The sequence below is a fragment of the Panicum virgatum genome, chromosome 7N (genome assembly GCF_016808335.1).
Source record: "Panicum virgatum strain AP13 chromosome 7N, P.virgatum_v5, whole genome shotgun sequence".
Taxonomy (NCBI): domain Eukaryota; kingdom Viridiplantae; phylum Streptophyta; class Magnoliopsida; order Poales; family Poaceae; genus Panicum; species Panicum virgatum.
Genome location: NC_053151.1, coordinates 43,465,680 through 43,481,771, shown reverse-complemented (window position 1 = coordinate 43,481,771; position 16,092 = coordinate 43,465,680). Strand labels below are relative to the sequence as shown.

The 16,092-nt window shown below is 47.7% G+C and overlaps 1 protein-coding gene across 1 annotated transcript; it reads left to right on the top strand.

Annotated features, from left to right (window-relative positions):
* The first annotated feature begins 2,885 nt into the window (after positions 1-2,885).
* LOC120680493 lies at positions 2,886-5,631 on the top strand. The gene is made up of 2 exons (XM_039961988.1): positions 2,886-4,199; positions 5,506-5,631. The coding sequence occupies exon 1, from the start codon at positions 2,976-2,978 to the stop codon at positions 3,591-3,593; it is 618 nt and encodes a 205-aa protein (XP_039817922.1). The 5' UTR covers positions 2,886-2,975; the 3' UTR covers positions 3,594-4,199; positions 5,506-5,631.
* Positions 5,632-16,092: the final 10,461 nt, after the last annotated feature.

Here is a 16,092-nt window from a genome sequence, read left to right as displayed (position 1 = left end):
AAGTTTGGAGTTTGATTTTTATTAAAAAAAAAGAAAACGAGTTCCTCGATGATGATAATTACGTACCAAAGCTATATGAGTAATTTGTTGCAAAACCTTATACATATTCTGCTTGTTATTTCATTGAATTTTGTCAAAATGTGTGACCCTAGCAAGAATCTTTTTCATACTTTTATGATTAAGATAACGTGCACGCCCATGTTCATTTGTGACATTCTTACACTGGGAATTAGATTATTCACCCTCCATCCATCAACAAAATAAAAAACTCTATGTTGTTCCCTGATCACTCTCTCAATGTAAACATCAACGGTATGGGCTATGAAAAAAAAAATGAAAAGATGCATACCCAAAAATCATAAAACTGTATATTTTCTTGAAGAAAAAAGAACACAGCAAGTAATATAATGTTACACTGTAACTAAGACGAAGACTCTTAAACAGTAATAAGATCATCGCAGAGAGAGTGGCAATGATCACGGCTGTACTCCCTGGCAATGTCATTTGCCTTGTCGGGCAGCTGCCGCATGATGTGAAGCAGCGTGTCCATGAAGCACACGGTTTCCAGAGTCCGCTTCCTCCCGGCATTCACGTCCCGCTCGATCACAGGGTTCAGGGCCGCAACCACGCCGGCTCCGTGATGGGGTGGAGGCTCGCCGCCGGCGACGCTCCTCGGCGTCACGAGCGTCGGCCGGTAGCCCCAGCAGAAGACGTGTCTCGGCTCCTTGGTGCCATACAGGATGCTCCTCGGCTGGAACGCCTTGTCAATCCTCGTGTCATACAGGATCAGGTCAGGCTCCTTCGTCGCGAAGCCTTGGAAGAACAGGAGCAGCACGCCGCCGCAATCCCAACCGCCGGCCAACCTGCCGGCGCCGTGCCTCGAGAGCAGGCAGCGCCGCTCCCACTTCTGGTCTTCCGTGAGCAGCCAAAGGGCGAGGCTACCCTCACCGCTGGCCGTCGCGACGCACAGGCGTCCGGACATCTCCATGAGCTCCGACTTGGCGTGCCCCATCATCAATTCCTCCACGCGCTCGCCGGGCAAGTCTATGGTGGCGACGGTGTCGTCGTCCACGTCGAACGCGAGCACCCTCGATTGGTCGGCGAGGAGGTAGACCTTGCCGTCGAGGTAGACCGACGAGTCGCTGACTTGGTGACGAGGAGAACGACACCGTTGCATGTCCCGACGTACTTGCGTCGGCGGCGGTGCGGGGGCTCTCGATCGATGAGAGCGCGTCTCAGGCCGTCGTTCTTGCCGCCGTAGCCGACCAGGTGGAAGTCGTGGAACAGCAGGCCGGGTAGCACGGAGCTCGCCATGTAGGCGATGTGCGGCCGGGGCATAGGCGGGCCGAGGCGGCGGTGGAGGAGCCAAAAGTCCAGGCCGCCGATGAGCCGCCGGTGGTGCCTCGAGAGCGCCGCGCATCGTGCCGCGTCGCGGGCCGGCAGGCGGGAGAATATGTTGAGCAGGGCCTCGTCGCAGATGCGGCGGCCGTTTCTTCTCTTCCTCGTCATGGTGGTTCCCTTCCTCCTGCCCCTCGAATAAGCATGCGATGCGATGATTCTTTCTCTGAGACGACTCAAAAGTCGGGACTATAGCTAGCGATGCGACCTTGAACGTGTAAGGCAAGACGTGCGGTTCTTGGAAAGTGAAACGTACTTGTCCTGGACTAACGACGATCTCTCTTTAAAATTTGAAAAAAAGTATATTTTTGACCATCGAACTATCCCACAGTTCGATTATAGCCATCAAACTTGAAAATGGGGTATTTTTTTACCATTAGACTATGGAAACCGGAAAATTTTGACTATGTATGCGGTTTCAAAGGTGGTTTTGCACATATGCGTATTTTCTAAAACTAATAGAACCTGATTTAATCTCTAAAATTTCACAACTAATTTGGTAATTTGGTTTAAATCAGAAAAAATTTGAAATGCATATCAAAATTTCTCAAAAAATATAATCTACATGATCATGCCCTGTTTGGAGTTATCTTAATCTTATATGTTCCTTTTGCTGGTGTTTTATTGCTTATAATCGTGACATTGTATATTTAAATTATCATTTGATGCTATAATAGATCAGGATATTGACCCAAAGGATTCATATGCAAGAGGAACTTTTTATACTAATTTCATATTTTTTATGATTTAAAATAAATTAGATATAAATTTTTAGAGGTTAAACTATATCTATTATTTTTTAAATATATATAATTGTGCTCTGCAAAAGGCTATTTTTTCCAATGCCGCATCGAGTAATTGTGCTCTGGTCCGGCCAGCGGCCACCACCAGCTTTGCAGTGATACAAACAGTCAGTGCGACTCGATGTTATTTCAGACCTGCAGTTCCAGATACTGCTTATGCCCTCGCGACAGAACGAAGAAGAGAGACATGAAAGAAGGCGTAGGTGCGGCAAGCTCTACCTATCTCGGAGATGGCACGCGGCGATGCGAGGTCGATGAGCGGGACGTTGCAGCCGTGCGCTGGCGCTTCGAGCAGGTCCGGAGCTAGATGCCAATGAGATGTGGGCTAGGGATCATCCATGAAGGTCGACTTTTTGAGGTCGTTGGTCGAAATCAGCAGTGTCATCATCAACATCAAAGCGGATCTAATCTCCGTGTAAGCACGAGGCTTGCCTTGCCTTCAGAAGTCAGTGGCGATCCTAATGTCGAGGTTGGGAGCCGAGCGGATCACGCGTTGGAAAACAAGTCGGAAGCCGAGCCCTTCGCGGTCGAGGAGCAGTCACCGTCCGATCCGCAGGCTGGGCAGGTGGCGGGCATCGGGCTAGGGATCGCACGAGGGCGCCCCGCCCTGCGCTCGGTGCCCACCGAATTTTCTTCCCACAAACCCGTCACGCTAATTTCGGATCTCCGGAATCCAGATCAAAATCTTATCATGCTATATGTGGCATACACAGGAATCTTCTTGTATCTACAAATAAAAACCACGAATCCACAACCACGACGGACGATCGTATCATGGAGAAGGCGGCAGGGGAAGAGGAGATCGCCGGTGAGGAGCGAGAGAAGGCGGCGCCGAGTGCTCCAACCCCGAGGAAGAGGAAGAGGAAGAGGGCAGCCACCACCATCGATGGCGGCGCTTCAGTTGCGCGGATCTGCGACGACGTCGCCGTCAACATCCTGGCCCGCCTGCCGGCCCGCGCCGCGGTCGCGTGCACGGCGCTCTCGAAGCACCACGGCGGCCTGATCCGCAGCCCGGAGTTCAGGAGCCTCCACTGCCGCCTCGGCGCGCCGCTGCCCCGCCCGCACATCGCCTACGTCGCGACGGCGCCCATAAGGAGGAGGCCCGAGCAGGAGAACCCCGTCAGCGTGTTCCACGGCTTCCACGTCGCCGGCGCCGGGCTCATCAGCGGCGACGCCCCGATGCGCGCCCTCACCGGGTGGAGGCACCTCGGGACGCAATACGTCGGCACGTGCAACGGCGTCGTGCTCCTTGCCAGCGAGGAGTTCGCGGCCCCGTGCAGGTGCACCCTCTGGAACCCGGCTGTCGCCGACGCCGCGAGGGAGGTGACGGTCCCGGAGAGCGAGTGCCTCGTGCTGGGGTGTAACAACCCACATAATAATTACCTTAATTAGGATTAATTGAGAGATTGATATAATCATTAGCACTAATTGTGGAAGCATCCACACACACAGAGGCCAAGTCGTGCCCAAATTGGCCACGGCGCACACTCGCGCAAGCTCGCGACGCGCGTCCCCGCCCATGCCGTCCTTATCTCGCTCGCAGGCCCAGCTCGCTCCTCTCCCGAAGCCTCTCCATGCTACCGAGCCGCCCACGCCTCTTTCTCTCCTTCTCGCGCGAGCGCCGAGCCATGGCCGCCGCCTCCGCCTAGCTCGCCGTGGAGCTCCCTCCTCCGACCTCCCTCGGCCCGAACCGACCCGCCCACAAGCTTCCTCACGCCCCACCAGTGCTCCTCGGCCCGAGCCCGCCCCGAATCGGCCGCCGAAACCTCGCCGTGGTCGCTCGCCGCCGCCGCCCAGACCACTGCACCGTCGCCGGCCCTTCTTCGACCGTCGCCGGCCCTTCTTCGACCATCCCCGGCTCCAACTCTTGCTCTAAATCGGTCGCAGGTGATGCTCTCATGCTTTTCCCCCGCTTCCTATCCGCCGGAATGGCTCCTCTCGCCGGAATCGAGAGCCTTAGGCGCCTCCTCTGCTTCCAGCTCGCGAGAGGGACCCCAGGTAACAATAGAAAGAAGTACAGGGTGTTCTCTGCGAAGTCTGTGACTCGTTTGAATAGTTCTTAACAGTGCTGCGTAATGCTAGAAAAATTCAGGGGCCTTGCTGTAAAGTAGTCTTTTCTTTTATGCATAAATTAGCTGCTAACTTCTAAAATTCGTATAAAATCATATAAAAATCAGAAAAATACAAACTAAAATTTTTTGGATTCCTTGTTCTAAGATCTACAATTTTTCTTACAGGTTGATCTTCAGTTTCTAAATAGTTTTTGCTCTAGTTTAAATAATAGTTTAAGTGGCTGTAAACTTTGAAAATGCATAGTAAATCATGGAAAATCATAAAATAGAAAATAAAGATGTTTTGGAATCCTTGTGATTACATCTATACAATGAACCTATAATATGACATGGGTTGGTGGAAAAATATTGTCCTAGAATTTTTTTCATGCTTGTTAGGGATAAAATCATATATGTAGTTATGTTGCTCCTTTTGCTGTGAAATTTTTATGGTAAATTAGTCATGTGATGTATGTGATGTGGTAATAGTTTCATATTTATTAGTGCACTTGTGCATGAGTTATTGATTTAACTTGGATAGTGTTTAATAAATAGTTTATGAGTAATAGGAATATGCATAAATAATTATGCTTGCTGATGAATCATGAAAACTTCATGCTAGGGTTGTTTTCTATTTTTTTGTCACTAGTAAATATTTTATGTTCGGAACATATAGGTTGCTAATCAAAAATAATTTTTATTAGTACTTAGGCATGTTGTATTAGAAATATTAGTTTCTTTCCATATATAAAAGATCATAATAAATCCATGTAAAATAAATTGTTAGGTATAATTATATGTTATAATTTGTAAGCATTAGTTGTGCTATTAAATTGTATTCATGCAATTTAATTTGTTTCTAGCATTTGTAGTTTCTCTTGTTTTCTGCCCTGTAAATGTAACATTTGGTGTATAATCTTGACATAATAATTCTGTAGGATGCTAATCATGATAGAATGGACTAGGAGCAGAGTGTATACTATACCAGTAAAAACCTAGTTTAATGTATGCTAAAGTCATTAGCTAGCAATTTTCCTTTTCGGTACGACGATCGGGTAAATTGTGTAGCTTTGTTTATTTGTCTATAGGTTTAACATAGAAAATATTTCATACAAGATGTGTGTCATTGCTATCGTGTTCAACCTTGTTACTTTATGTACATAACTAATTTGATTATTGCTCGATCAATGATTGCATGTGTATGTGTAGAAATATGCATTGCATTAATTGGTATCTCATATGCACTCATGTAGAATCGTAGCCGAGGACGTCGTCTATGAGTTGGTCGTGAAGTCCAGAACCAGCAATACAGGACCAGGAAAAAGTTCGTGAAGACCGAGCCCAAGGCCGCAAGTAATACTAACCTCGCTCAGCAAAAGGCAAGCCCCGGTGCACAACCTATTATTTCAATTTATGACACCTATATATGTTTCTATTACTTGTGCATTAGGTTTAGAAATTGTTTGGAACTCTAATTGCATGATCCCTAGGTTCCCTGTAGTTATACTAGTATGTATAGGACGATAGAAATGCTATGCTTAATAATATCTCGGTAGAAGTCGAGTGATTTCTGGTCACTAGCGAGATATATGATGTATCGTTATTTGGAGTATATGGAATAATGGAATAGGTTGGAGAAAGAAAAGAAAATGGAGACCGGGCGGGGAAAGGCTAGCCCGTCTGTGACGATTAAGGACCGTTCGTTGTCTGGCCCTGTGATCGAGTTTGAATTGTACTAACTGCATGCCGGGAGTAGGAGGTAGTCGAAACCGGTAAGCCGAGTACTGCCTTGCTTCGAAAGTACAGGACTCCAACTCACCTCCTGGGGTAGTCGAGTAGTCGCGGAGAAATGGGATTGCATATGTTTACTTTTGGTGGTCTCACGTTGAGCTCGGCTGACCATATGATGGTGGGGCGGTCCTGTAGTTCGAGGCGGGGAGGGGAATGGTTGGTCCGTATGGTCCGACGGGGCTAATACGTGCCGTGTTGGTTAGGTTCACCTTGCAAGGTTAAAACGGATCGATTCGCCGTCAGTCGCTCTCGGATATGAGCACCTTTATCACAGCACCGCATCGTAGTGATACAATATAGAATATGGATTATACATTTATGATGATGGTTACATTGAATTATAGTATATTTGCTCTACCATGTGTGCTCTAGTTGGTTTAGGCAAATATTAGATTATAGTTAATCTATATAGAATATGGAACTAAAATATTGAAAATAAGGATCCACCTTTATGATGTTTTTTCTGCAAAATAAACCACCAGCCAAATGCCTTGCATGTCTAGATATGTGGGCTAAGTATACCCAGAAGTCGGGTAAGTCTTGATGAGTATTAATATACTCAGGGTTTGTTGTTTACTCTGTTTCAGGTATAGAAGTTAACCAGGATTCGCATCAGTGGGCTCGATGTGACGTCCTTACGTGTTCATAGTTATCGTTTTGTTTTATTGGTTCTCAATCAAATTTCCTTCTCTCAGGTCATATTCTCTTCCGATGCTGTCATTTATTTTATGTAAATTCTAAATTTAAATCTATTTTGTAAATATTTATGTTATTATTTATTTTTGTGAAATTATATTATGCTGGTACCGTCTGTGCTCGCCGTCGCGCGGGACTTCTGGTGTGTTTCCATCGGCCTGTGGGTTGGAAACAGACTGTCAGGTTACACTTAATTAAGCTAATGCGTCTGATGCGTTCAAATAATGGCCATTACGCTTAATTAAACCGTTTAATTTGGCGATTCTGTCACATGGGGTTAGGTTACGGCCGGAGGAGCAAGACCTACAAGCTTCTTCTGTTCCGCAAGGACGCTCACCGGACCGACGAGTACGTCCGTAATAGTCGTACCGGCAAAATGGTCCGACTTTCCTACGGCGGCGGCGGCGGCGGGCGAACACATCGCTTCGAGTACTCGCTAGCAGTCCGCTCACTCGGCGACGCCGACAAGCAAACACCGCCACGAACTGTGTTATCTGCCGGAGTGGACGAAGGAATCAAGGAGAAAAAGTCAATCTACATGGACGGCGCAATCTATCTTCTACACTTCGGGCTCGGGGAATCTGCGACGACGATCCTCGCTTTCGACGTCGACGACGAGACGGTGAGCAGGCTGGACATGCCGCGCGGGCGTCGACAAGATGGAAGCAAGCTTGGAAGTTGGGAGTTGGAGCTCATCGAGATGTCCGGTCGTCCGTGCCTGGTGATGGTTGAAGGTAGCTGCGTAGCGATGTGGCTGCTCGCGGCGGCGGATCGCCGCTGGGAGCGAGTATGTGTCATCCCCACTCAGGACAGCGCGGTTTACTTTGACCGGATCATCGGCGTCTGGGACTGCGGCGGCGTGCTAGTCCTGTGCTTCGAGTTCTCAGAGATCGACTCAGACTGCAAGGGCAAAGTTTGGCTGTACGATGTCGCGACGAAGAAGCTATTCAGAGCAGACATGCCTGGCGATTTGACGGTAACAAGTCTCGGCTGCTATGAGATATCCTGGGGTTACAAGCCAACCCTCGTGTCACCGGGAAGCATCGTCGGGGAATTCGATCAAGACCTGGAGGTGGAGCGGCGTCGGAATCGCTCGGCGCCGGCGCACATTACGGGTGCCATAAATCCCCTGGGTCCGCTAGATAGGAGGAGAGGGCAGGAGGCGACTCTGAACACCGTGTGCCTGATGGAGTTCTTGATTCGCATCATGCAGAAACTGCCCGATGACCTGCAAGACGTGGTGGAAATGCCAAAGATAGATTCAGAGGACCCAGGTTTCCTTTTCGAGAGCGTTGCGTGCTCAGATTAATTGTTTCGCGTTTCGTTTAATTTTGCTATTTGTACGTTGGCGTCTTATATAACTTATGGCTAAACTGTGACAATGTTAGTTGAGATTGTAGATTGATCAATATAAAAGTAGCATTTTTCCTTCTGCATTTTAAATTTATGAAGTTGAAAGTTGAAACCACCAAGCAAATGGAAATTTCATCAAATTTCTTTGATATATTACAAACACATCAATGTTTAATAGCATAGTTCTGATATATCCATATTGTGAAAAACAACAGCATTCACTGAGAGATTAGGGATACAGGCGTAGTACAGCTAGGTTTTTGCAGATGGGCTTTTAGCCCAGTGCTGAACCCTCCCAGGGAGGAGCTGAGCCGGCGAGGGTTCGAGCCCCCATCCCGCACCTGGTCTCCAAAGAAGACCGCGTAGTGAGCGCCTTTCAAAAAAAAAAAAGTACAGCTAGATTTATTATTAAAAAGAAAAACTGAAACCATACTAATCTCTTTGTCACTCCTAGCATGTCCAAGGTTCCTTTACATTAGGTTTCTGATCCTCTGAATCCTACTTTTTTAAGTAGGGGTTGGTCCCAACTTTCTGAAACTATGATTTTATGTTCAACTCCAATAATAGCCTTCCTACTTGCAGTCTCTTCTTTTACTATAACAAGTGGAACCCACACATCAGTGTTTATTTTTTTCTTTCATGACAGGTGGGACCTGCCCGCTCTTTCTTTTACCCACTCCTTTCTTCCTCATCTTACCCTGTCCCTACCCGATCCAATCCGAGGACGGCAAGCTCGGGAGGCACAGATGACGGCGAGCTCGGGTGGCGGCCAGCCCGTGCGGTGGAGCGGAGGAGCGGGGACGCGGCGGCCGGCATGTGCGACGGCGCGGCGTGGCGAGCCCGGGCGGCGGGCATCTACGGCCGCATTGAGGAGCGGGGTGGCGTGCCCGTGCGGCGGAGCGGGGACGCGGCGGCCGGCCCATGTGGTGGTGCGACTCGGCGGGCATGTGTGGCCACGGGGGAGGATCAGGGGCAGCGCTGCCGTCCCGGTTCGCGGCGGCGGTGCGAACGAGAGGGGGCGCCAAGCTCAGAGCCCCGCCGCATGGGTGCAACTTCGACCGACTGCGGATGGAAGCTCCACGTGCGTGCTGGCGGGCGGCAGTCAGAGTTCCTTCGCATGGCGGTCGAGCGGTATGGGCGGGCACCGGCAGCTCGGAGGCAGCGGCAGTACGGATGCGCGGCAGCTTAAGGGCGGCGCCGCGACGGGGTGCTTGAGGTCGGCAGCGTGTACGGCGGGGTGCTCAAACTCGAACTGCACAAGGGAGAGAGATAGTAGGAGAAAAAAAAAGTACCCTATCCACCCGTGGAGAAGGGGCCGGGCAGGGGAATTTGGGTGCCTCCCTACCAATGTTATTCTAAACATTAAACGATAAACAGTCGGTCACTTTTTGTTTAGTGTTTAGTCCGTTTAAACAGTGTTTATACGGAGTTAAACAGCCTAAACGGTTTGGCACAATAACATTATATATATATGAACGTAAATGTCAAATATGCTAGAAAGTCTACATATTTTGTAAAATGTAATTATTCTGCCAAATAATCTTTTTTGGAGAAATCTAAATCCCACAATATTTTATATACTTATGATGCTACTTGGTTTGGTATTCATTGTGGCTGTTGTAATCCTCCTATTAACTAAATTATGAATTAAATGATCATTAGCTCATTTAATCATGTTTAACTTGACTCTGTTTAGACAATTTAGACGGATTTTAACAGTTTAAACGGGCCAACCGCTTAATTCATCGTTTAGGGCCTAAACGACACAGATGAGCTCTGATTACCGTTTAAACGTTGTTTAAATGGACTAAACGGCTGTTTAGGCGAACAGAGCTCCTACTCTAAGGTGTTGAATAGGGGCTCTATTGAAGTAGTGAGTTTTTTTTACCCCTAGTCCTAGTTCTTGAGTAGGGCCTTGCTGGAGTTGCTCTATACTATATATCAAAATTAAATTAGTAGTTCAAAAAAAGAGTATTATCATTGTCCTTGTATCAGACCAAAGATTTATTAACATTAATTTTTTACATGTTACTCAAATTAAGCGCCTGTTTAGTTTCCAAAATAAAAAATTTCATCCATTACATCAAAAAGAATTTTACATGCATGCATGAAGTATTAAATGTAGATGAAAAAATAAGTTATTATACGGATGGGCTGTAAATTGTGAGACGAATTTAATGAGCCTACTTAATCCATGATTTGCAACAGTGATGCTACAATAACTTCTTCTAATCATGAATTAATTACCCTCTAGCTACCCTCATTAGATTCGTCTCGCGATTTACTGTCCATCCATGTAATTAGTTTTATAATTAGTCTATATTTAATACTTGTTGTCGGTCAAAACCCACCGGCGAGTAGCGACAGGCAACACGAAGAGCCGGGAGGTCGCCGGGGCGCTGGCAGGCACTGCTCCCTCGTCAGCGGCCCGCAATTCCAGCACACACCGCGGCTTTCGAAGACGCGGGGCGTGCCACCTGACCTATACCCGATCAGGAAGGTGCGAACGTGCTTGCAACGATTTGCCTGCATACACAAACACGTGGAAACGTAAGTCCGAGCCGTGGTCGGCTCCCCGGGACGACTCTTGCATCGGCTTTTAAAGAGCCGATCGACTCCCGGTGTCAGATTGGATCTGCTTGTATCCGGATATTGATAAATAAAGCAAATAATTGTAAAGCTGCTTCAATTAAATCTAGCTAATCTAATCCACGACGGTAAAAGGTTCACTGCTAGATCGGAACGTCCTACACGTAGTTAGGCCTAATGAGCGTAATAAATAACTAAACCTTAACCAAAATAGAGGCTTAAGAACAAGCTAAAGCTGATTCCCGGATCAATTCCCTGTTAAGACTAAGGCAAAGCATCTAATATGTCACCGGATCATCCAACCCGTTTGCAAGGCCTAAACTAGCAGATATTACGCCAATTCTTAAGTATAAGAACAAACCGTAACAGACTAGATCTACTAGATATAAAAGAAGCAGGGTGTTATCTCCGTGCAACTAATTCTATACAACAAGAATTAGCATAAGATTGAAACGTAACTTGCACAGAGAGAACATGATATTCGCAGATGATAAGCAGCAAAAGCACGATAGATCTATTAAAAGCCATGCTACAAACATCAGGATAACTAGCACTACTCGCCATAAAAAACGCTTCAGTACGAGTAATACCAAGGTAAAAGCAAGAACAACGTTGTCCTGATCGCAAGAAACGATCAGGGCAGCATGGCGCTTACTTGGATGAAACCCTAAGATTAGGGGTGGCGGTGCGCCGAGAGTTGTTGATTGCAAACGTGATGACGTTCCTCTTCTTACAAACACCATAGGGTACATATTTATAGTCCGGAGACTTGTGAAACAATCTAAACTAATGTGTCCATATCGGACTCTATTTCTAACTCAATCTGAACTAAATCTAAGGATACATGGCCCACATGGCCCAAATGCTCACGCAGGAGCCGATTTACAAGCCTCCTTAAACTTCTGCTTTAAGCTCAACTCGCTTATGGCCCATTAATTAACCCTGTTAATTTATGGCGATAACAATACTCCAAATTTATGTTGTAAAGTTGCCAAAAATTTATGGCCAAAATTTTTGGGCATCTAAACAGACCCTTTATTAGTGTACTTTTGGTAAGGATTTATTAACATTTATACTTAACATTAAGTTCTTTTATCCCGAGTTCCATACCTGAATCTAAGAAACATTTATTATATTCTATATATCAAAATGAATTGAATGAAACAGTTATTATACTCTATATATCATAATGAATCAAAATTAAATGAGTTGTTCAAAGAAAGAGTCTTATCACTATTGTCCTCGTATAATGTCCAAGATTTTTCTTAACATTAATTTTTTAACCGTTACTCAACTTTTGTTGGAGTACTCTTGGTAAGAACTCCATGTATTAACATTTATGTTAAGCCTTATGACTCAGTAGTACTTTGATCAATACTATCTGAAGATTCTTCAACGTTAATATGTAGTGACACTCAGCTTCTGATACAATATGAATAGAAGTGTAAGGTGTAAGCATGGTATACATAACAACACAATACTAGTACACGATGGATTTTAAAGTGGTGCGTCAAGTCGTGGTCTTTGCTCTAGTTTTTACCATGATTGCCAAGCATCAAGTTTGGGGTGAGATAGATTGCCATGACGAGAAGGTATCAGTTATGCTCAATTCAGGGGCGAAGCCAGAAATTTTTTGCGTCGGGGTCCGATGCATTCGGCGTTGGGTCCACCACACCTATAAACAATACTAAATAGTGATTTCCCCTTGATTTTGACGAAATCCGTCGGGGTCCGACGACCCCGGTGCCTCCATGCAGCTCCGCCCCTGGCTCAAATGCAAGAACAGTATCAAAATTGGTGGCCCTTATGTCCTTCCAAGACCAGGAGACAAATGCTGCACCATTGTTCAACGGGAAAGCTAAATGGCACCCGAGCATTTCTCCCATCCTTTGCACTCGAATTCCGTGAGTCCTATTTTTGGAAGGGGAAATCCCGATCTCCGGCGAGTTTCTTCTTCTCCATCTCCGGCAAGATCTTCGATGAGGTTAGGGTTCGGGGTTGGGGTTCCGGGTTTGGGTTTGGGCTCCGGCGATCTCCATGGCCGTACTTAGAAGGAAGGCCGGGGGTGGCAGGCCGGCCCGGCGGTGGTGGCGGGTGCGGGGCGGTGAGGCCGCCGGCGGCGGCGCCGCCGGCCGGGCGGTGGAGGAGGGCGGTTGGGCCAGGCCGGGGCGGGGGCGACGACGACCATGTGGCGGCGACGGCGGGAGGGGCAGGCGGAGGAGCTGCGGGCACGGGAAGGACTCGCCGGAGCCCCGCGCCCGCGGCTAGGGAAGCAGGGCGGCGGCGGGGGCGCCGGTGCTGAGGAATGAGGAGGTCGGAGGTTGAAGATGAACAGTGCAAGGAAGATCCACCACCGTCATATCTTCATCCGATGGTAAAAAAAATTCGGGTGTCGAGAAGGGAAAAAATACCCGGGTGTGGTATAGACATCCCCCTGTTCAAGCATCTGACATGGTTTGCGTTTGTCATATTCTTACCGAACACGATGAAACAACAGTAGACCCAAAAAGGCTTGTTAAAGTTGCAGATCGTTGTGGAAAACCACTGCCAGTTGGAAGCGATTGCCGAAGTAAGTTCATAATGCCATTTATTTTTCTTAAAAAGATTCTAGTGTTGTTGAGTAATCATCAAGATAGAAGTTTAATTATAAACTATTTCGAACCGCGTCATCTATGTAAGTTGGTCAATAAAACATAACATTAACGTTTTTTTCCTCAGCTTGGACTGTTGAACATCCACCACCATCGTCGAGAAGACATCCATAAGAGTTCGTCAAGGAAACAATCAGCCAGGGGATTCCATCAAAAGAAACAATCAGCCAGAGGAAGAATAATGAAATAAAAGAACAAATATGTACTAAGCAGACCATTAGTGTCATGTCTTTACTCTTTTTTATTCATGGCAAAGTAAATGTAACCGGTGCCACAATATATTTGATAACACACCTCCTTTCTCGGGTGTCTGAAATTTACAAAATTTGGGTCGATCCATACCCAGCAATGGAGCGGTTAGAGAGAATAATGATTGCCCGATACTAAATCTTCGGATAACCGTAAGTTGCAAAACTTACAGCTGAACTCCACACCCTGAGTCCCCGCACCCCCCACCTCCCCCTTCCCCTTTCCCCTTCCCCTCCGATCCGTTCTCGCTGAGTCTCGCAGCCCCCCTCCACCTTTCCCCTTCCTCTTCCCCCTCCGATCCATTCATCTTGGGATGGCACAGAGTGGCGGCGAGCTCCCCCGAGCGAGGTCGTGACGGCAGTGGCTGGGCGGAGGCGGCTCGGCACGGAGCTCCTGCTTGCAGCGTGGTAGCGAGGAGCTCCTGCTCGCGGCGCGGCGGCGGGGGGAGCTCTCCAGGCGCTCGCCCCCGTTGACGGTGGCGGCGAGCCCCCCGGTGTAGCAGCTCCTTTTTTCTTTTTTATTTTTTTGATGCAAAAGTTTTAATAAAGCATTTTTTGCTTTGGATGCTAACAATTTTTCTTCATATTTTTCAATTTTTTACTCAAAACTTTGTCTTTCCATTTTTTTCTCATGAAAACTTTTTCCATCACTCCAAAGTTTTTCTTAATTTTTTTCTTAATTTTTTTGTCCAAAAATATAAAAAGGATACTAAAAAAAGTTGTCCGAAGATCGACCCTATGGAGAGGCTCTTTACCGTCGACTGTAAATTAGTACACCCCTACTTTTTTTTTGAATACGCAGGAGAGCTGCGCATTATTGTATGAAACAGAGATAAAAGCAGTGATTACAGACCCAACGTTGAGGCGAACCCACGCACCAACAACACCTCGTTCCGGCAAAAGCTATCGGAAGAAAGAAAAACACCGGCCAGAAAACAGACCTAGCCTACTCCTCACGCTTCAAACAACCTAAGCCAGTGGCTCTTGCCTCCACCCAGAGCTTGATTGGGATTTGATAGACTCAAGGAGTGTTGGAAGAGCACCAATCGAGCACCCAGAGCACACCCCTACTGATTGGGGTTTCTGACGAATCTCCGACCAGCGATCGTCTACTTGATGGACTCATAAACTGAATTTGATTTCGTCACCTCAAATCCGGATCTCGTCGTATCGTGCTATATTTAGCAATTCCTCGGATGAAGAAGGCGTCCGCGATCTACATCGGTGGCACGGTGTTCGTCCTCGACGTCGACAAGCCGGTGATCCTAGCTTTCGACGTCGACGATGAGACTGTCATGGAGATGGACGGGCGGCTGTACCGACTAATTATGATGCCCATACTCTGTTTCGTTTAGTCCTCGGATATAGTAGTGCAAAAACGGAATTATTTTTTTCCTCTTGTAAAACTGATGGCGATGCTCCGCTGAAAATTTTCAATTTTGTTAAAGAAAATTTATAAAACTATAGATTTGAACCCTGCAAAAGGTAATTTGGTTTCGAATTTATCTACCATCTCTCCCTCTGCATATTGGCATCCCAGTTCCTTTTTCCAAGCCCCTCCTCTGTAGTCTATTCCCCTTTCGCCCGCGGGTTCTGCCCCATGGGAATTTCCACCGGCCTTCGAGCGTCCACATCAGTGCCCGGCGCCGAATCAAAACCTAGCCTAGAATCGTTTTGCTTCAGATGAGCAGCTCGGGCTCGGCTATACCAGATGTTGTTTGCTTTCAAAGCGCTAGCTAGCGCTACAAAAGAATATCATATGTATGGTGTACTAAATGAAGTCTATTTGCAAAAAAATTTCAGAGATGAGTGTAATTTTTCGCGACGAATCTAATGATGGTAATTAATTGATGATTTGCTACAGTGATACTACAGTAACCATCCTCTAATCGCGCGGTCTACAGTCTTCTTACGAGTTGGTTTTTTAAACTGACTTTATTTGACACCGTAATTAATATCATTATTCACTAGCGCGTCTCGGGCTACCTAGAGGCCCGTCCAGCCATGTCCCCATCCACGTCAGCTACGTCCACGGCCCGAAGGCTAGCATATAAATGCACCGTGTCCTCCGCCGCCTCCACTTCACAAACCAACCGCTACACTTCTCGCCGCCGCACCCAGCTGCAGCTGCGCAGCACAGCTCGCAGCTCGGGCCACAGGCCCACAGCCCATCTCCGGAGCCAAGTGCGCCCGACGGCGGCGATGGGTCCCCTCGACGTCGAGGCCGTCGATAACACCGTCAGCGCCGACGCTGTCACCGCGGCCGACATGGCGGAGGCGACCCTCGACGTGGCGAAGCTGCGGCGCGTCCTGGTGGCCGGCGGCGTCGGTCAAGCCGCGACGGCACTGTACATGATGCTCTTCAGGGCGCCGGCGGGCCTGTTCCTCCTGTTCGGGTCGCTAAGCCGCGCCGCCTACTACTGCGTCCTGGCTGCCATCGCCCTCTTCGGCGTCGCGGAGGCGTGGACGGGGCTCTGGCTCTCCCACGGCGATCCTGCCCCGCCCCGCCGGC